A 22,726-nucleotide genomic window follows, 5' to 3' on the forward strand; every position below is an offset into this window, starting at 1 on the left:
TGTGTAATCGTTGTTACTCGCTAAAGTAACTATATCTGCTTGAATAAACAAACAGATTTTGTTATAAATGTAATAACATTTTTACTTGTATATACACTTTATTTTTAATTTTTTGTGATTATAATAAAATGATTAGTTTAAATGATTAGTTTAAAATAAAAGAAATAAATTTATCTAAATGTAACACTTATATTGTTATTAATCATGTAAAAATAATATAGGTTATTTTTTTTTAATTATATTTTATATAAACACGTATATTCAAGCAGGTAATTTTTCTGATTTTAGAATTTTTGAGATACTAAACCATTTATTCTTATAATATTTATGTATATAAATATAAATATTATCACTTTTAGACTTATAAGATATATATCGTAAGATATATCTATTGCATATATGATTAGTTTAAAATAAATCTAGTAGATTTATTATATTATTATGGATCTATGGTTTTATTATTATTAATTATTAATATAAACAGTGTATATAATCTAGTTATTAAGACAGTTTGATAACAAATGCAAACAAAATGGAATAAAAATGAATATATATATATATATTTATTGTATATAAATATATAATATATCATCATTATCATTGAAAATATAAGATAATAGATTTATCTTATTTATTTTTATGCTTTTACTTATATTGCCGTTGTTATGGAAATAAAAAAAAAAAAAAAGAAAGGCAATTACAAATCCGAAAAATAACGATCATAATTAAAGAAAAAGTAAGATTCGTTTTATATCCTAATTCAATGATTAATTAAGATTATTACATTGAATGTAAATTAACATTCCATAATATACTAGAAAGTTAATTAATTTAAAATTAACTTGAAAGTAAAACATTTATAATTGAACATATTCCGTACTAAAAAAAATATACTACTGGTATTATTCATTACAATATGATTTGTAATTTGTTTAAAGTTAAGTATTGTAAATTGTTTAAAAAACATATTTAATATATTAGTATTAGAATAAATTAGAAGCAAAGAAATATAAATAATGTGTTTTTAATAACATTCCGTATTTTTTTGTAGATATAAATTTTATTAAAGATTAACATTTTAAAGAAATACATTCATTCAGTAATACAAATAATAATAAATGACGTACGAAATAATATTATTGTAATAAAGATAAAATTATTTTATCTATAGATAATTTTATCTAAAGATAAAATATATTATACAATAACATACACAGATAAATATATTATACAAATCAAAATCTTAAATCTACTTAATATTATTTAATGTATATTATTGTTATAACATATATTGATTTATGCAATGTTTTCTTTTCAATTTTCTCATATTTTTTTTTTTTTTGTTAAATACATTTACAAAAATAAATTAATATTGGAGTGAAAAAAAAATAATACTGTGTGGAACATAAAAATATATATATAGGATACCCTACTATAAAAGTTTTAGTTATATATAAAATTATTGTGAACATTGAAATTCAATTTAGTACTTCTACTAGATTTTAAAAAACTTTAATTTATTTAAATGCATTGAAATACTTTAATTATATATTTCTTCATTCATTTATTATTAACATCTTGTTAACTTTTTTTAAAAAATATTTAAACTTAGTTAAACTTAATAACTAAAACTTTTATGTAAGGAAGTCCAAGCATTCCGTAATGATCAATTTTGTTATATTATAGATCTAAAAATTTTATCACAGATTGCAATTTTAGGAATATAATATAATTCCTCATTTATGTGAACATAAAGTATTGAAAGATAACAACTTGTGCATCAAAAGATCCCTATTATTATTTTGTGCTTAAATTAGATTTCAATTAACTATGTAATTGAAACTAATTGAACTATGTAATTGAGTATATATACATATATATATTACTCAATTATATATATAATATATAATATTTCCTTTTTAGTATCTTATTTTTATATATATTTTAAGCTTATATTATATAGTTATAAAATTGTAAATATAAAGAATATTTATTGAAAAACGTTCAATTTTTAATTAAAGTTAAAAGTTCTATTTACAAACAAACAAAAAAAATTTAATTAGTATTTTTTTTTTATGTTTCATCTTTTACAATCTTTTTTATAAACTCTTTAAAAATTAATAAATTGTTACATTCTTCCTGAAAAACAAAAACTAATTACCTTATGTAATATATATATTACCTTATATTCTACCTCTGCTCATTAAAGATAATAAGTTCAGGAAATATATCTGGAATATCTTTAAATTCAAGATTATTAAAATCTATATACTAAAATAACTTATAAGCATTTATATAATTTTTATTCTTTAAAAAAATTTTATTTTTTCAATTATTATTTAAATTAGAATAAGAAATTAAATAAGACATTTCTACTATACTATACTTTCATTATATATATATAATGAAGCAATATAAAAAGATCTATATATGATAAAAAAATAATAGATTAATAGATAAAAGATAGATTAATAGATATGATAAAAGAATGAAGGCTTAATCAAATCAAAAATTTCATATAATATCAATTGTTTATTCTTGAATATTATAAATGAATATTCTTGAATAGTTAAAAAGAAAAACTGATTCTTTAAAATTAGTTATCATATTTTATATTATACTATTAATATAATTTTTAATTAAGGATACTAATTAAATAAATCTTCAAAAATAAATTGTTTAACATCTAAGAATTAAGTTAAACGATTACCAGCTCTGAACGAAGTTTTTAATATTTTGAATTATTCTGATTTGACTTAAACCCATGACATGTTAATAATTATATTATTAATATAATAATTATATTTCTGTTAGTAAAATAAATATATTTAATACCTTAATTCTTGCAAATACTTACGTAATACTTGTTTCTTGAATTGATATAAAAAGTTGCAAAAATAACTGCAAGAAAGAAAATGACAGTTACCATAAGATGTTGCCATATTTTTTACTTCATTAAAACGGAAATTGCTATATAGCATTTTCTATATTCAATATAATAAATCTTTAGAAAATTCTTAATATATCTTATATAAATATCTTTATATCAATAATATTCATTCAATAAGAAAACATTATATTTAATTATTATAATAAATTCTGTTTATTAAAATTCATTTTTTGTTAAAATTATTTTATTCAAATATTTAATTTCTTTTATAATTTAAATATTTTATAATATATATTATAAAATATATAATAATTGTAATTATAATTCACATATATTTTTATAATTCCATAAAATGTTTTCTATATATATAAATAGTATATATTTAAATTTATAATAAAAACTGGTAATATGTTTTTCAACTTAAATGTCATGCGTAGTAAACACGTTCTGTATGTGTGAAAATGGCGCTTTCTTGTGCAAGTAAGTTTTTTCTTTTTTATTTAATTATTTTTTATTTGAAAATACAAAAATTTATATTAAGTTTTTATTGATGATATTATATTATAATAATAAAAGTAAATTAGTATTTTTTATAATAAAATTTATGATGCATACCGGCAAGAATTGAACATAACCTAGAATCTCTACATTATATTTCATTTAATTTTCTGAGAAAAATATTTATTTTCAGTTTCTAACGAAGTCCCGGAGCATCCGGTTGTATCTCCAGTATCTGGTTCTATATTTGAAAAGAGATTAATTGAAAAATATTTAGCCGAAAATGGAGTAGATCCTATAACTGGAAAGGAATTAACTGCAGATCAACTTATTGATATTAAAAGTATATTATTTTTATTTCTTTAGCAAATTTATTTATATTATAAAATATATCTATTAAATTTCATTATTGAATGTTAAATTATCAATAATGTTATTATTTTACAGCTACTGCAATAGTTAAACCTAAACCACCAAGTGCTACTTCAATTCCAGCTATATTAAAAATTTTACAAGATGAATGGGATGCTGTTATGTTACATTCATTTACACTTAGACAACAACTTCAAACAGCTAGACAAGAATTATCTCATGCATTATATCAACATGATGCAGCATGTCGTGTAATTGCTAGATTGACAAAAGAAGTAACTGCTGCTAGAGAAGCTTTAGCTACTTTGAAACCTCAAGCAGGAATTGTTCAAGCTACTACCATTCCACAACCTGTAAAAATAAAATTTTATTAATTTTATTTATATATCATTATATATGCTTATGAGCTATATATTATTATAGGCACTTGCAGTAGAAGCTGGTGGTACAGCTGCTCAACCTATGGAGCAAGCTGGAATTACTGAAGATGTAATACAAAAACTTCAGGAAAGAGCCACAGTACTCACACAGGAAAGAAAACGTCGTGGACGTTCAGTTCCTGAAGATTTACTTCCACAAGATAGTATTCGCGCATTTCAAACACTTGCATCGCATCCTGTAATATTGCTTTTTTTTTATTTATATAATAAATATTTATGTATTTTGATGTATTATTATTAATTTTATTTATTTATATTTTTAAGGGCCTCCATTCAGCTAGCGTTCCTGGTATACTTGCACTTGATATCCACAGTGCAGATACTAGTAAAATTTTAACAGGTGGTGCAGATAAAAATGCCACTGTATTTAATAAAGATACAGAACAAGTTGTTGCAATATTAAAAGGACATACTAAAAAGGTATAAATTATTTATTTTCAATTGTTTTGAATATTTTTTGATGTTTAATATTATTATAATATTTCCAAGGTTACTAGAGTGATTTATCATCCAGAAGAAGATATAGTAATGACTGCATCACCTGATACTACAATACGTATATGGAATGTAGGAACTAGTCAAACAACATTACTATTGAAAGCTCATGATGCTCCTGTGACTGGATTATCTTTACATCCAACAGGGGATTATTTATTAAGTTCATCTTTAGATCAACATTGGGCATTTTCAGATATACGTACTGGTAGATTATTAACTAAGGTATATTTACAAGAAAAATAATAAATAGAAATTCAGAAATAAAGTTTTAAAGTTCAACATATTATATATCTTCGTTATTTTAATATGTTATTAGGTTGCTGGACAAGTCAGTCAACCTTTAACTACGGCGCAATTTCATCCTGATGGATTGATCTTTGGCACTGGTACTCAAGATTCTCAAGTGAAGATTTGGGACTTAAAGGAACAATCAAATGTAGCTAATTTCCCAGGTCATTCAGGTCCTATCACGGCAATTAGTTTTTCTGAAAATGGTTATTATTTAGCTACTGCTGCAGAAGATTCTTGTGTGAAACTGTGGGATTTGCGTAAATTGAAGAATTTCAAAACTCTTCAATTAGAGGAATCGTATGAAGTTAAAGATATTTGCTTTGATCAAAGTGGAACATATCTGGCAGTAGCTGGAACAGATGTAAGGTAAGTACTATATCATATGGAATGGTTAAGTTCCATTATAATAGAATTAATTTTTTATCTGTTGATATTTTTGTTTTTAGAGTGTATTTGTGTAAGCAGTGGCAAGAACTGAAAGTGCTTAATGATCACACGGCAGCCGCAACTGGTGTTCGTTTCGGAAAACATGCGCAATATATAGCATCGACTAGTATGGATAGAACTTTAAAACTTTATGGATTACCTTAAATAATTAGTAATAAAAATATATTAATTTAAGAACAATTTAAATTAGAATTTGTAGTATAAGTTTATTATGAAAGTAATGACAAATAGTTTTAAGAAGAATCATTTGATTTATATTTAACAATTACTATGAATTCTTTAAAAGAATTTTGAAGATATAAGACATTTCATAACAATAAATTTGAGTGCAGTTACTGTATAAATATTTTTTTTAAAATTGTTATAGATAATGCACTCGCAATTAGTATTATTTTTGTGTTAACTATTTTGATTGAAAAGTTTAATAATGTCAGTGTATTTAAATTGATTGTTAAATTTTTATACATCTATTCACTTAATTTTGAAAACAAAAATACTAATTGAAAGATATTTACAAATTAAATTTTATATTCATATTTGATTTCAAATTAATTTTGATGTGGATTTTAAAATTAATATCTTTATACTAATAATATTATGATAATAATAATAAATATTAATATTTTATATAATTCTTTAAATTTTGAAGATTATTAATTTATCAAAAGTGAATAAATAAATATTAAATTACGTTAAATATACAATTTAAATTTGATTATATGTATATTATGAATTCTTGATGAATTTCTTTTCAATATTCATTTAAACAAAGTACAAAATATTAAATAATAATATATAGTATTATAAAATTAACATTATTTTTATAGAAGAAATATAAAACTTTTTTGTCTGACATATGTTGATTCAAGATATCATTTAAAATAATGAAATACAATTTATTCGAATATATAAAACAAAATGTCTCATAATTTTACAATTTTTGTATACTTAATATATTTTTAAAAAAAAATGATTAAAATATGTTTGCAATAAAATTATATTATAGCAAATCATAAACTAATAATCGACAAGTATATAATTTGATATTTTATTTCGATAATCTTCTGGCGCCATTAGTCACGTGTTTTTTAACCTAACCTAATATCCTTTGTCCTCAATATTCATCCTCGAATCAAATTAATAACAATGGCCGTCGTAGTTGGCTGTCATACGGTATATCCAGATTATGTGGTGGTGAGAAACCTGTGGCGAGTGGCAATTGCTGCCGATCGGTCACAGTGATTATACCACGAATGAAATCAACGTGACGTGTACTACTGGAAAGGATGATTTTCTAGTGGATGGTTGAATCGTTATGTCAACTAGAGTGACCGCGGATGACCAGCTGACAATGTTTTGTCATTAGCATAATTTAGTGCTTAGCGGGCGTTCGCGGTAAATCAAGGATGTTTAAAGCTGAAGAGCCGTCTAAAGACAGCTTCCTTCAGCAAATGAAGGCTGCTAGAGAAGAAAGAGCTCATGAAAAAGACAGAGAAGCTGCTGTCATCTTAATTCAGGCTTATATTAGGGGATGGTTGACGCGTAAAAGAATTTTGTAAGTTTTTAAATATTGTTTTTGTTGCAATTGTATTTGCTTGCGATAGTTGTACGATTTTTTAAATAATTTTTTTAAATATAGTATATAAAATAATTATAATTTTTTAATCAGTTATCAATATTTATTTACTCATTGGTAATCTTCCATTGGCCGCTCATCTATCGGATATGAATCTACATAATACAAAAAATTTATATTAATGTATATATTAATTTTTCAAATATATATATATATATATATATATAATAGTAGATCAAAGAATATGATTTTTCAGAGAAGAATTTGATACAAATTTTCTCAATGATGGTAATACAGAAACAAATATAAAGTTAAAACCTGCTTTAGATGTGTATAAAATCGTTTTTAAATTTTTGTATATATATAAAAAAGATTATGTTCAAGAAAGAATAGAAAAGCTATGTAGGTATGTATATATAAAAAATATTTATAGAAAATATAAAAGAGGAAAAAAATAAGAAATTATAAGTAAAAAATTGTTAAAAAATTGATAAAAATAAAATATTTCAGATATTTAGTATTGACCCTAGATTCAGAATCACCAGAAATTTCTTATGTAGGACTTGTATTAAACAAAGATCGCTACATATCATGGATATCACAAATGAAAACAATATTATTTTATTGTCTGACTGGTTTAGATAATCTTAAACCAGAAAGAGTATCTGACCATAAATCCATCCATTTAAGATTACATACATTAGTTAGTTTTACATCACCAGGAACATGGGCAATTCAAAAAGTAGAAGGAATGGAAAAACTCAAAACTGGTATGAATCAGCTTTGTGCTAACATAATGGGCCACCTAGTCAACAATGGGTTTTATCCCATTATGCAAGTGATTATCTTATTAATTTATTATTTTATTTTTTTATATTTATGTATTTGGAGTAGTTAATTTTCTCATTATATCTAATTTTATTTTAGGCATTTTTAGTAAAAGGATTGGGTAGAGTCGAGATTGCTTTAAAACCAATTGCACTTTCAGCAGCAGTTACATTGACATTAAGACCATTAATCTCTTCCCAAATGTCAGACAAATTGGTTTCATTATTTTTGATAAATATTTTTAGTGTACCTGCATTGATCTATCATTTAAATAATATATCATCAGTAGTATGTATATAATCAATAGTATATAATATTAAATATTAGTTTACAACATATAATATTTTCTTTTTTATATTTTTAGTGTATTTCATCATTTATTACAAACAATTTATTTGCCAGAAGTTTGGAATTATTAAACTCAGAACAAAATTTAAGAATAGTTTTTAATGCTTTGGAAGGTAGTTATGCACTGTGTTTATTAGCTAATTTAATACAATTGGCTAATATTGAAAGAGATGAAGTGCTAAAGGAATTATACTTTCCATCTTTTACGGTATAGATATAATTATATAATATATTAGATATAATATTAATATTTAATTATAAAAAATAAATTTTATTTTTTTTTTAAATTTTATAGTTTGTTGTAACAAAAATGTTGGAGGCATGTCAGCAATATGTAGTTGCAAAACAAAGTAATTTAACACATTGGCATCCTATTCTTGGTTGGCTTGCACAAAAGGTTGATACATCTTTACAAGAACCTATCCCATATGTGAAATCACAATTAGCCTGTTTGTGGACAGGAAGAATAGTTACACAATTAATTGGTAATTATATAGATATATTTCTATAGATACATAAGTTTTTATTAAAAATAATATTATAAATAACAGATTTTATAATATTATTTAATTAATTTTATAATAAATTTTTTAGGTCAACCTTTAACTGAACTTATTGAAAAAGAGATACCTCCATCAATAGAGCAACAAAGTACATCTGTTGGTACTAATATTTTTAGAAGGGCGTTTTTGGAAGCACGTACAAATAGAAATAATAATACTAAAAATTATAGAAAATTAGGAAGTGCAGAGACTACTAGAATAGCTTTAATTTGTTCCCTTTATCAAATTGCTTTACATACACTTACACAAATGAAAATGGAAATATTAACTGGTAAGTATTGATTTATATATATTATACATATTATACATTTATCACATATATTTATCATGCAATAGGTCTATGTTATCAAGATAAAATTTTATACCACATGTATCTATTTTTGGGAACATTGGGTCCTCATTGTGGTTTGAAAGCATTTTTAGATCATTTAGCTGCTAATACAAAATGTACAGCACCTGAATTTCAAATGTTGATATTATTTTCTGACTGTATGACACATTATGTTACGTAAGTATATATATTTTGCAATAATAATATTTTATAAAAAATATATTAATGATATTATTATATGTATTTTTATTCAGAATTTTAGATGATATGGAAATGTATGAACAACAAGATCCGTTCAAGCTTAGTGACTTTGTAACGATATCGTACTTTTTAAACCAGTTTTTATATAAAGCAGTGCTCAATAATTTGTTTGGTGCGTGTTATAATCTTTGCATTATATTTTTTTATAACATAGTTGCTATTATTCTTTTTTTCGATAATATAAGCATAAGAATTAAGTGGTTTAGTTATGTACTGAAGTTTTAGATGTTCCAGACGTGAAATCGGTTCCTAATAATCCTCTGTTTACTTCTCTTCATACCCTTTTAATGGCAATCTACCGACGAGATTGTAGACGAACTTTTTGTCCAGAAGGCCACTGGTTGGCAAAGTTAAGTATTTTAAATTAAATCTTTTTCACATTTTGATATCATATTAAAAAAAAAAAGTGAATATTTTAAATTATAAATATTTTAAAACAGGAAGTTCGAGTATCTGGTTTTCTGGCAGATTTGGAGAAAGGCAGGCGAGGTGCAGCTCTTCTCCTTTCTAAAATGCCTCATGTTATTCCTCATTCGGAACGCGTTGTACTATTTCGTAAGCATGTTGCTAATGAAAAAGCAGTTTTGGGTTTAACTGAAAGTGCTTGCAATAGTACGCCAACAACGCTTATTGTTGTTCACAGGTAATCAGATATTTTTTATTTTTTGATATTAAAAATTGTTATATAAAAAGTTCTATATTAAAATTTTTATATAAAAAATTTTGTATTAAAAATCCTATATAAAAATGATATAAATATTTTATAGAACTCGTATAGTGGAAGACGGTTATCGTCAATTAGCGATGTTACCCTCTCAGGCACTTAAAGGTGTCATCAGAGTTCGTTTTGTAAACGAGCAAGGTCTAGCTGAAGCAGGCATTGATCAAGATGGAGTCTTTAAAGAATTTTTAGAGGAGACAATAAAGAAAGTTTTCGATCCATCTTTGAATTTATTTAAAGTCACTAGTGAAAATCGACTGTATCCATCTCCAACATCTTCTATGCAAGATAATCATTTGCAACTTTTTGAATTTGTTGGCCGTATGTTGGGTAAAGCAGTATATGAAGTAAGTAAAATATATAACTACGAAACTAATGTAAAATTTTATATTCTGTAAACAATATAATTTGTAGGGCATTGTTGTAGACGTACCTTTTGCATCTTTTTTTGTTTCCCAATTTTCTGGGCAAACTGGAGGTGCATTATATAGTTGGTTAGACGAGTTGGCTTCTTTAGATCGAGATTTATATCGAAGTCTTACTCTTGTGAAGCATTATAAAGGTGATGTTAGACAATTAGAATTAACGTTTTCTCTTGATGAAGACGTTTTAGGTAAATTGGTTACGCACGAATTGATTCCTGGAGGACGAGCAGTGCCGGTTACTAATGAAAATAAAATCAATTATATACATTTAATGGCCCATTTCAGAATGCATATGCAAATTAAAGATCAAACAGCGGCTTTTATCAAAGGATTCCGTTCTATAATCAATCCAGAATGGCTGGCGTTGTTTTCCACTCCTGAAGTAAGATAAATAATTTTTAAAGAATTTAATATTTCTTAGACAAATATTCTATAAAGCAAATATTCTTTGTTTTTACAGTTACAGAGATTAATTTCGGGTGACAATGTTCCATTAGATTTACGAGATTTAAGAAGACATACGCAATATTATGGTGGCTTCCACGATAGTCATCGTGTAGTATGTTGGTTATGGGATATTCTAGAGAAAGATTTTTCTGAAGAAGAAAGAGGTTTATTCTTAAAGGTATATCATTTAATATAAAAATTGTGAATAATGTAAATTTTGTTCTCTATTTCTATATATATATATTTTTTATATTATAGTTTGTAACAAGCTGCTCGAAATCACCATTATTGGGTTTTGCACACTTAGAACCACCATTTTCAATTCGTTGTGTTGAAGTTGGTGATGACGAGGATACGGGTGATACAATTGGTATGCAACTATAAACACTATATATATTTTATATACTTTCTATTTATTGTATTAATTCTTTATAAATCAGGTAGCGTAATAAGGGGATTTTTTACAATTCGTAAAAAAGATCCGCAGAATCGTTTACCTACGTCATCTACATGTTTTAATCTTCTTAAATTACCAAATTATCAAAAGAAAAGTACCTTACGAGAGAAGCTACGTTATGCTGTTACTAGTAATACGGGTTTTGAACTTTCGTAATTTACAACTGATTTAAGGTAATTCCGATATATATCGCTCAAAATAGCTAACGAAAATTTATACAAAGTGATTGAGTGGTGCCTGACTATTGCGATCCAAATTGTCTGGCGAGATATTTTTAATTATATCATAAATTTTAAATTGGATAAAATCACAATTCACACATATATTATCTATAAATAATCATTAAGAAAAAAATTGTTGAAATTAAATTGACAATTCGTATAATTTCATAATATATATAAAATGATAAAATATACATTTTCGTTATCATTTTGTTATTCTATTTTTATATTAATATTTCTTGATATTTCTCTTTATCAATCAAAGGATTGACGCAGAATTAATCTGTAATTATAATGAATGAACTATTTTTTTGTATTTCCTAAAGTTTTTATGAGATTAATCTTATGGATGTATAAATTGTATTATTTATCTTATTTATAATACAATAATTTTTTATGTTGGATTCACTTTGTTTTTTATAGCATTTATATAAGTCTTCTGAATTCATTTTGAAAGATTTCTCGCCAAATAGTAGATTATTATGGTGTAAACACACTGTACCTCATGAGCTTAATATTGCTAATATTGTGCGCTTGTTAGTTTATAGAACTATGAATTACTGTCTATTAAATCAATAAAATACATGAAACGAATAGTAAATCCGAGCCCATTGGTGCCCGATGAATAATAATAATAAAAAAAATAAAATAAAATAAAAAGGAAAAAAAAAAGAAAAAGAGAAGAAAAAAAGAGATAAAAAAGAAGAAAAAGGGATCCGTAAATTTCTAAAATTTTCAAATTATTTGAAAGTCAAAGCTCTATTTTGTGGAGAGCTATTTTCTCAAGATTTTGTACAAATTTTTGACATGATATATAAAGGGATTCATATGATCTATTTGGAAATATATATATATATATATATATATATGTATATATGTATGTATGTATGTATGTATGTATGTATGTATGTATGTATGTATGTATATATATATTATATCCACGGGCGCTTATGGGTTAAAAATCCATAATTGTTTAAGAGTTTAAGATCGGTTTGTTCAAATTGGACAAACTTATGATGTTTGTTCTTCTATTTGAACGTTTCGAATTAAATTTGTAACTACAATTGCAATTCATCAGTCTTTGATAAACCCAAACAAATTTAAAAAAAAGAAGGGAGCACTAGTTATTCGCAATATAGCGAATAATACGATATTACAGCGAAATTTATTTTTCTCGTGATTTATGCGTAATTTCAAATGACTCGTAATATTATCGATAAAAATTCGATCAGACCAAAGATAGAAGCCTATTTAATATGAAGAAAATATAATTCGAGATATAATCTTTTCATATTTTCCTATATGATCGTATGTAAGTTTATCAGGCCTGTATTCACTAAATGTAAAGGAAAAATGTAAAAGAATTATTAACGGACATTTTTTTAGAAAGATAGAACAATATATTTATGAATAATTTATGAATAAATGTGTATCAATTAGTTTATTAAAATGCACAATATGAAATAATTATAGTAAAGAAATTATTTTGATTAGAATAGTATAATGAAAAATATAATGTACAATAACTTTGGCCTTTGTTATTTTTCATTAGGATCAATAACCAGTTTCTCATTTTCTTAAAATATTAATTGTGAATACATGCCTTGTGCAAACACATGTACAATTGAACAAAGTAACAGATAATGCTCTCCTTTATAAGTATATTTATCATTGGAACCATACATATATATGATAAATGTGAATATTTATACAAATATGGATATATGGAGTAAAATGTCGAATAAAATTGTTACGATTGTAGGATAAAAGCGATAATTTCTTTTTCAGTACCTGTTCATGATAATAGATCATTTTCTATTTTAAAAGAAACTCAAAAAGAAATGATATGAAACATAATAATGTAATCGAATTTTTCTTACAATCGTATCAATAACAGAAAGTGCGCTTTGTACATGGCTTGTTTGAGTTAGATATTCGTGTACTTCTGTAACATTTTTTATAAAAGTGTGTACATGTTGCAATGCACTTGAAAGAAAAACGATGGATTTGTTAATTTAATACATTCGATAATGATTGACAAAAATCATGTAAATATATATACTGAATTATACGATGTTTTTTAATTTTAATACCTTATTTAATATCTTAACAAATGTTGATATATTAAATTAAAAAAAAAATTTCATTACAATTTAAAAAAAATCTGGAACTAAGCTAGTTATTTTTTAATTGTTAATATTTATTACTATATTTGGGGGATAATTTAAAATCATTTGGTACTTCACATAATAAACGTTTTTACTATTATCGTGTACTAATATAATAAAATAAATGAATACAAAGGGAATAAGTTAATTAAATTAAGAGATAATAATATGAATAATAAAATAAAAATTATATATTTTTGTACCATTTTGCAGTTATATTTGCAAAGAGGATGCAAAGATTGCTGAAATGGCTGCGCATTGAGTGAATGCGCAAGTCACGTGACCTCCTTTGTGAGCAGCTGGCGCTGTCGACAGTGTAGCTTACCTCCCCTTCGGTTAGTGGCCAGCAAGCCTTGGCTGCGAGAAGACGTGTGTTTAGTTCGTACCGCGACGATCTCTTTATCGCGGCTACGCGAGAGACTTCTTTTTCTCTTTCTCTCCCTCTCTCGCTTGTGTGTGCGCGCGCGCGTGTTTCGTGTTGTGTGTGCGTGCTTGATCTGTACGAGAAGTGGCAGTGTTTCTGGCTCGAACGTAGGACCCGGACAGTGAGGAATCATTCGTCATTTGCAAACTGCCGAATAAATTCGGCTTCATAGCCGGATTCGCTGTAGTCATCGAGAACTTGACTGAATCTTTCAGTGTTCTCTCATTTCTTTCTCTGTTTCGCGCTACTGTGTTTCTTACGAACAAGCACCGCCCCCTTTCCACCTCCGTCCCTCTGATCGTAACGTTATGAGGCCAGCTGAGCGTAACTGACGGAGAAGAGGGAGAACGGCTTGCGTGCGTGTGTCAAACATAACCTAACATTGTACCGTGATGTAGTAAGAGTAAACCGAAAAAACGTGGCACGTTTAATTTCAACACTCCTGCGTTTGTGACATTCACGCATTCGAGTGTTCTTCTCGTCTAAAAATCGTATTCAGTGTCAAAGAATTCGAGGGAATCTCGAAAGTATTTGCATTCTTCAGAATAGAAACGTCCGACACGTAACGCCCTGTTTACCACCAACTTTGCTAAAGAAACATACACGAAGATATCGATTCTGCTCCTTTTCTGAAGGTTATTCATCGCATGTTATCGTTTTTGCTGTAGTCGCGATAAAAGGACGCGACCAGCCGCTGCGTCGAGCGTGGTGTCACGAGTTCCCCTTCACCCCTCGTGTCCGGCAAGCTTGAGCCCTTCCTGTCGTTCTTCAAGAGCGCGCGACGTTCGAAACTAAAGTACGCCATTTAAAGGAGAACGCAACTGATCATTTTTTTCCACGGGTCGTTGATTTTTCTATCGTGATCAACGTTTAATTTGCTCGTGACAACAAAAATTGCGCGATGGAATCGAGAGCAACATGAAAATTTATTGACTTCTAAGAAAACGACAACCTTTCTTTTGATAATATAGTGTATCTATTTGTCAACCAATCGTTGACTAATAACAGTGATTTTGCAAAGATTTAATCCGATTTAATCCGACAAAAACGTCATTTCAATTCGAACGAATGCTCTCATCGACATCGCAGTGAAACGAGAAAAAGAGGAAAAACAACTTCGACGAGTTGTGTCAGTGTCACGTGTGTGTCTCGCCAGGACAATAACGAGATTTAGAAAAAAAAAGTGTTTCTTTAGAAAGGTGAAAGAGTGAGCGGGAAAAGTAGAAACGGGCGAAAGGATCGACGAACAGAGGCGTGTCCCTGGTTCCCTGAAGCAGCAGGGGCCTTGGCGGTGGCGGTGGCGGTGAATCGGGAAAGGGTTGAGGAGGGTGGCCCGTAGGGAGAGAGGAGAGTTTTGATGGCAGTAGTTGGGCCCAGCCGACACTCGCGAGTGTCCATGAGCGTGTCTATGTCGCTAATGCAGGGGGGTGGGGCGGGGGCGACAGGCGGTGGCGGGACAACGGGGGCCCACCCGGGACAAGCGGTCCTCGCGGCGGCGGCCCAGGCACCCCCCACCTACTACCACCCTACCGCTCCTGCGCCCCCGCCACCGCCGCCAGCCCAGGATCTCGTTCAGCCCGACAGACCCATCGGATATGGTGCCTTCGGCGTCGTCTGGTGAGTTAATTATACAACTTTTTTTTTTAATGTTATGCTTCCTTTATTTATCTCTAACACTTTTTGCGTCCTAATGTCCGGGCAAATCGTAAGAAATTGTTACCCCAAAAAAAACCGTACCATTTACCAACGTTATTATATACATGGTAATCTGGTTACCATATCTTTTCAAATTTTTACTTCAAATACAAAATTAATTATTTAACGGAATATTTGAACAATCGAAATATGAATTTCGTATTCAATTTTATCTTCCGTCCACGTGCCTTGACATTAAAAAAGTATTAATTCAAGTTGAAAATTCTGTCTGCGAATTTTACCGTGTACCAATTGGCGCGCACCATGTTGGAGCAATATGTAATTAAACTCAAAGTTTGGAATGAGCGTTTCGGTACGCTTCGTGTGCTCGGCAAATTTTCTAAACATTTTAATCTCGGGAAACGAATGTTCGACTAATTAGCGCCACTTTCCACGTTCGCGTCGAAGAGCTCTCCGGAATCGCCAGAAAGTAAATGCACTTTCTTTCTTAGCGTGCGATTTCAAATCGTTGCCTTCCGGTCCTGAATAATTTGTGAGTTCGACAAGCAGCAGTGTAAATCTCTTTGCTTTATTCTCCTCCCTTTTCGCCCATCCACAATTTTGCAATTTTCTTTTTTTTTTATCGTGCATCTAAATTTTATGTAGTCGACAGTTTCTTGCAAAAACGTGATGCGAATGGAATGACGTATCGTCGTCCAACTCGTTCGTTTGATTTATCTTCTTTTAAACGACACGTGGCGCCCCATTAAATTTTATTCCCGGACACATCTATTAGCTGTATCTGTAGCTTCTTCACGTTTCCGTGACTCGGCATTGGCCGTGTTATCGATAATCCCCGCCTTTCGATATTCGACAAATTGCCTTGGAGTTCGATTTCGGGAAATTTTACAACGCTGCACGTGTAGAATTATGAATATATCGTTTCAGCTCATTAATTCCTGACCGGTTATCGATACTAGGAAAAATTCAATTCGTACCGATTGGAATTATAGGCATTTCAAATTTTTATTTGTTCGCATGTTTTATATTTCAGATGAGGTGAATTTAAATTTAAAATTATGTGAATTCGTTACGATGAATCATAGAATTTTCGTGATAAATGTCTTTTTTTTCTTTTTTTTTTTTTTTTTTTTTGCGAAGAACAATGAAAAATGAATTTGTCGATGTTCGATAAATGTATTGGACAGGGTGTTAATTTATCTTACGACACGGGGCGCCACTTCGACTTATTTTCTTTTAATCAACACGCGGTCAGCATTGGTTTGAGTAAGCGCGTGTTTCGGCGCGGTTAATTCTTCGGCAAATAATGGCAGCACTGGAGTCTCTGTTTACGCGCGAAGAGTTTGCTTTCCGCTGTCAAGGGTATCCGTTGGTAACACAGTGCCCTGAACGTTTTTAATAAACGCGCGATTATCCTCACGCCCCGATTTTTCTTACAGATCTATCAGGAAGAAACTATTCGCCTCGAAATTATACGTTGAAATTATTGTCATTAGTAAATTGGTTTTTTAAACGAGTTTAGATTCAACTACCATTTGCTTCCACTTACGTTGTGCACTTGTTCGCCTTGAATCGTAAATGGTTCTATTTCTAAATAAGCAAACTTGGATTCGACGAATGTTTGTGAGAAAAAAAGAAAAAATTTCTCGCGTCGATGTTAATGTCTAAGGGAGGAGGGGGAGAGGATTTGTTGTAAATTTTATTTTATACAAAGGGAGAAGTTGATTTCATCACCAAGGATACGTGACAACAATTGTGAAAAATTATATATATATATATATAAATAAGGCGAGTGTGCGCGTTATTCATTTTGTGCCATCGCGTTCTTCGTTTGTCAGGGAAGGAAGAGGGAGAAACGTTTGAAATACACGACGGTCGGTAACAACGCGTCGGATGGAGCTTGATTTCTTTGTTTACCGATAAGAGGCGTGCAAACAGGAAGTGCGCCGGTTATTCGAGGGTTCGCATGTCTCGCGTGTAAATGCTACACTGGTTTGGCGTAAATCACCGATTTTCAATAGCGGGCGCGATACAACAACGGGGGCTTGATAAAATAGAGGAATTGTGAGAAATTACCGGGTTGGCCGGTTGGGACATGCGATAAATTACTCGCGCTACGCTAAACAGAATAAAGTTAACCAGAGTCGTAAGATAAAATCCAGGATTACCTGGGTTAAAATATCACGTGGACAAGTCGGACGTGTCGTCATTTACATACGGGGGATATAAAGTGACACAGAGGTTCGCCTGGAATCGTTCGCCTGGCCTTTCGTGCGTATTCAGGTATTGTCCCCGAAAATTCCCTAAACCGGAGTATGTTCGTGTTTAAAAGAGCGCTCGGTCAGGAAATATTTTCCGTGCTGCCTTTTGTCGAGCAGAAAAATGAACAAGAGGGATTAGATATAGTGGAAACTTCCTTTGTCTTCTCTTTCACGAGTTTACATGACTGGTGATGAAACGCCAGGAGTTTCCTGGCAGAGAGGGGGAGGGGGAAGAGGGGAAGGGTCGTTCGAACGTAGAACGCGAAAAGGAATAAAGTGTAATTTAAAAACTAGAGGTAATAATTTCGGCACGACCCACGGTCAGTATAATTACCGTTAGTTCGGTTAAGCCGGATGTACCGTGGATTTTGTTACTGTATTTGGTTTATTGTCATTTTCTGAATACTTTCTCGGTGTTGTAAAATCCCCCGGCATTTTCAGTTTTATGGTCGATATTTACAAGCCCGCGAATTGGTATAGCGTATTCTTAATATCCGTTACTGGCCCAATGAAATAATAAGTTTCCATTTAAATAAACGTTGTAAATACTTGTTCGCTATGAATTTTGATGTTAACTTTGATAACCTCGAAAGTTTACTTGCTTTAAAAGAGGTTAAATTTCTTGTTATTTCCATATTATATTTATCGTCGTCTTTCATCATTTCTAACACGCTTAGGGAATAAATCGAGTGTCGTTTTTTTTTTCCTCTTTCTTTTTTAATAAATCCAACTAAACCGCCAATAATTCTTTATTTATCTCCCTCTTTATTTAAACTTTAAATTTAACTCGCCGATGAGAGATGAGAAAAACGGTGTATCGGATCCGTTAATATCGATTTGTTTCGTCGATAACCGAGCGATCAATTGCTCGTTAAATGCAGCTGATGCTGCCTTTGAATTCAAATATCGTTCTGTATGTGACAAAACACCGCCGCACAAATAAAGTATTCGAGATTTTTTCAAATTTAAATTCAACCGTTTTCTATTTTCAAACTTTATTCGTTAAAAATAACAAATCAAGATTGTATCTATTGCTGACAATTTTTTTTTTTTTTTTTTTTTTAATTTTACGAAGCAGAAGCAGAAAAAGTTTATACATTCGATTGTGACAAGTTTTATATCTTTCGAAGGAAAATTCGTTTATATATATATTATACCCCTCGAGGGGTATAATAATCGTTTAGAAACTCGGAGAATTATTTTGCGAAGAAAGCGCGGGAAATTTATACAACGCGTCAGCAGTTTTCAAAGGGATAGAAGCATCCAAGTGGTGGGGGAGGAATAGAACGGGGCAGGAGATCACCATGACGACCGCGGCATTCCGAGATAAGGAGAAATCGTGACCAGATTGCGTATAGGGGGCTTGCATGTTTTAAACGAAGAATGCTTATATACGGGCACGATGATACACACGTTGCATAATATATTCGAATTTTAAATGACAGACGTATGTATGTCGTGACGTTGAAATCAAAGATGCGCGCACTATACGATCTTGATTCACATTTAAATTTTTATAAAAAGTATCCCCATCTCCCAATACGAATCCCTTTAAATGGATCTACGTTTCTCCTTCTTTCCACATTAACCACAGACAATTTCGTTCCTATAATCAATTCCCTATATCAAGTATTTTTCGAACACGATAAGAAGACAAATAATCAAAGGATTAATTAAATCTTTGCTTACTCTTCTTTCCACATCCATCACCTGCACTCGTTTTCATTTAATTCTCTCTCTCTCTCTCTCTCTCTCTCTCTCGAGAATTGTCAATCTCTCACCCTTTCAATCGTCGTTTGGAGCCCGACATCCTTTGAAAAAAAAAAAAAAAGAAAAAAAACGAACAGAGGGAAGAAAAAAGAAAGCAAAGCAAGAAAATACATATTCCTGTTTCAATATCAGCTATCGACGGGCACAATCGTGCAAGTGTAATCGACGACAATAGCCTGGGACCGGAAGCAGCCGGCATCGAGTAACCGCATTTAAATGACAAAGACGGTGTTTATTCGGAAAACGGGCTATTAATGTCGGCGCACAGCGAGGAGGAGGAGGAGGGGTCGGGCATCCACAGGGAAAAATGTGAAAGCCACATTTTCACCTATTGTCGCGCGACCGCCTTTTAGCCTTGCGTGCGCGAGGATAAGTGTTATTCGGATTTTATTCGCGTCCGTGTTTCCGTTGCTACATTGCGGGCTTCCCAACCTGGACTTTTCAGGGTCGTGCGCGAAGGATTATTATTTCTGTGAACCAGCGCCTGTACGTGTAAAACGTGTGAATGTGTACGTTTTCGCGAAAGGTTCGATAAGGAAGAGCATTGTCGCATTGTTGCATCGTTCTTTTGCGGTTTATCGGTATGTGCTGTCGCGTTCATTCTCGACTATTCGCGACCGTATAGATGTCTCGATCTCGTTACTTGTCGTCGCGATTGTGTTAATCCTTTGATTTCTTTATTCTTCGTTTGTCCTCTTTTTTTTTTTTTTTTTTATCCTTTCTCGGAATAAAATTGGCAAGTAACTTTTGGTGTTAACTCTCCTCTCCTTTTATTATATATTATTCGTTTCGGGGGATTACGTAGGCGTGAATTAAATCGTTGAAATCGGAAGGAAATAGTTTTGAACGTTCTTTGTGGCATACCGCTTGTATCGGGCATTATTCACGAAGAGTTTTAAGAGTCTAAACGAGTGTCGGTTTCATGTCTGTTGTATTTAATTACATATCGCAACGTGTATATATACATTATATTTTTCGTTGTAAAAATAATTTAACGTGTAATATAAACGTTTGTATAAAACGCGCTCTGAATTATCCGGATTAAGCGAATCTATGTACGCTCTCGCGACAGAGCGAAGAGAAAAGAGTTGGAAATTAAACGGAGACGTGGTCTTTAATAGGTGTATAATAAGATCCGTTATTTTCCACGTGGTTTTGCCACGTGTCAAAGAACGGATTCTACGTCTTTGTCCTGTTTATTCCGGATTGCCGCTGGAAATCGGTTTAAGCGGATTACATCGCGAACCAGTCAATTTAACAACCGTCCAAGGACAAATTGTGAAATTCTAGGGACCACCAGATTGTACAATTGTTGGGATTATTTAAAATTTTCGACAACTTTTCTTTTTTTTCCTTTGATAAAATTGATAATGGAATTTCGATATAACGATGTACGTATGGGTTGTGTATTTTTTAAAATTCTATACACATATTATAAGCGGAAAGAAAGCTTAATTCTAATAATAAATTTTATAATAACTTGTATAGTAATAGTTCCACTTATGTAAGGTTACAGCGAGAGACTGATTGTTAATGATCAAAGGATCTATGTTTTTTTACGTATTTAAAATATATAGAAATTGTTTTTTTACCGTAGTTAATTATCAGTTAAAGGTTAAATAATTCAAAGGCAGGTAGTAATAAATTCTGACGCAATATATTTTATAGAGGTGACGTAGGAAAGATGGAAGGTTAAGAAGGGAAAAAAAGTAGTAGTAACAGGATAATTGTGTATTTATCGTCATTTAAGTCCGTAATATTTAATTAACCAAGAATAGTATCATTTAGGAAATGATATTACCGCAATGAGAGAGAGAGAGAGAGAGAGAGAGAGAGAGAGAGAGACGGAGAAGTGCAATTCAATCATCGATCGAACCAATCGAATTATCGGCGTAATTAAGCATTCGTTCGGTTATCATTTACTTAAAGAAGAGAAATTAATAACGAGGACTATTTTGTAAATGAATTTTTCGTAATTGGACCGATTCCGTGATAATGAATAACGCGCTCTGGAAAGAGGGGAACAGGCTGGCTCGTTGTTCTCGCAAAATAGTAAATCGCGAACTGAAACTTTGACTGCGCCATCCCCGCGTGTGCCGTTGAACTTTTGAACCGAGTCCAAAAAGTTGGATATCTGGCGAGAGAATAAATTGAATTCGCTCTATTGGCGCTCTTTCACACCGTGATCCATCATTCACGCGGCGAACCCGTTTCTTCCCGTGTATTTTCTCCTCCACTTCCTTATTAATATTCCTCGAGATCGATCTTCTTAACCCTGTACTTAACTTTCGTTTCGTGGAACAACTCGCTACACCATCATCTTCGTTTCGTTTATGCAAAGGGGCATAAGATTTTTCGAGTCCAATTTGAATAATCTCAAGGGAGGAGTAATTTCTGCAGCGAGAAATAAAAAACACGCTCGCGAAAACGTCTTCGAACGTGAAAATCTGCGTGGACTTTTTCGCCGAATTGGCTTCGAAACTAGAATGCTTCCCGTTTTTTTTTTTTTTTTTTCTTTTTGAGAGGACGATTTCGTTAGGACGTTAGGATTAGTTAAAGCAATACTAAATCGAGAATGAAAGTTACTTTCCAAGTTATTCTCAAGCGTTTGCCTACCAAAGATATTTGCAAAAGGAAATTTTCTCGAAACTTTTACTCTCGAAGCCTTATCCGCACCTTTAACACTTTTTACTTCTTCCCTCCAACGTGTTATCTTTCTTTCGTTCAATCTTTGCTCCTCGATGTGGACGCGACTCGTATTTATTCTTATTACGGAGGAAGATCGTGAATCGTGAGAGAAAGAAGAAAAAGGGAATGTTTCTTGATCCGCGAA

The 22,726-nt window shown here is 30.5% G+C and overlaps 3 protein-coding genes across 6 annotated transcripts in view; all 3 read left to right on the forward strand.

Annotated features, from left to right (window-relative positions):
• The first annotated feature begins 2,945 nt into the window (after nucleotides 1-2,945).
• Nucleotides 2,946-6,460, forward strand: Prp19 (pre-mRNA processing factor 19). Its single transcript, XM_003698718.4, has 8 exons — nucleotides 2,946-3,370; nucleotides 3,582-3,731; nucleotides 3,836-4,113; nucleotides 4,184-4,378; nucleotides 4,465-4,620; nucleotides 4,690-4,920; nucleotides 5,015-5,355; nucleotides 5,436-6,460. The coding sequence occupies exons 1-8, from the start codon at nucleotides 3,352-3,354 to the stop codon at nucleotides 5,578-5,580; spliced, it is 1,515 nt and encodes a 504-aa protein (XP_003698766.1). The 5' UTR covers nucleotides 2,946-3,351; the 3' UTR covers nucleotides 5,581-6,460.
• LOC100864652 (ubiquitin-protein ligase E3B) lies at nucleotides 6,318-11,822 on the forward strand. Of its 2 annotated transcripts, none has more exons than XM_086909441.1 (16): nucleotides 6,318-6,991; nucleotides 7,269-7,418; nucleotides 7,523-7,850; nucleotides 7,940-8,128; nucleotides 8,205-8,396; nucleotides 8,484-8,673; nucleotides 8,783-9,022; nucleotides 9,088-9,259; nucleotides 9,337-9,455; nucleotides 9,563-9,697; nucleotides 9,788-9,986; nucleotides 10,111-10,411; nucleotides 10,479-10,871; nucleotides 10,950-11,114; nucleotides 11,195-11,306; nucleotides 11,377-11,822. In XM_086909441.1, the coding sequence occupies exons 1-16, from the start codon at nucleotides 6,843-6,845 to the stop codon at nucleotides 11,547-11,549; spliced, it is 3,207 nt and encodes a 1,068-aa protein (XP_086765567.1). In that variant the 5' UTR covers nucleotides 6,318-6,842; the 3' UTR covers nucleotides 11,550-11,822. The 2 variants fall into 2 exon arrangements, with proteins under 2 accessions (XP_086765567.1, XP_086765568.1); XM_086909442.1 differs by having other exon boundaries at nucleotides 9,569-9,697.
• Nucleotides 11,823-14,123: 2,301 nt separating this feature from the next.
• Nucleotides 14,124-22,726, forward strand: part of nmo (serine/threonine-protein kinase nemo) — a 181,859-nt gene continuing 173,256 nt past the window's right edge. For all 3 annotated transcript variants that reach the window (XR_015292417.1, XM_086909601.1, XM_086909602.1), the window contains exon 1: nucleotides 14,124-15,823. Coding sequence is in view for 2 of the 3 variants with exons in the window: in XM_086909601.1 (XP_086765727.1) it covers nucleotides 15,564-15,823 (260 nt within the window). In the remaining variant the exon portion in view is untranslated. The remainder of the gene's footprint in view (nucleotides 15,824-22,726) is intronic.

The sequence above is a fragment of the Apis florea genome, unplaced genomic scaffold (genome assembly GCF_048593485.1).
Source record: "Apis florea isolate Af1SG1 unplaced genomic scaffold, ASM4859348v1 contig_3158_pilon, whole genome shotgun sequence".
Lineage (NCBI taxonomy): Eukaryota > Metazoa > Arthropoda > Insecta > Hymenoptera > Apidae > Apis > Apis florea.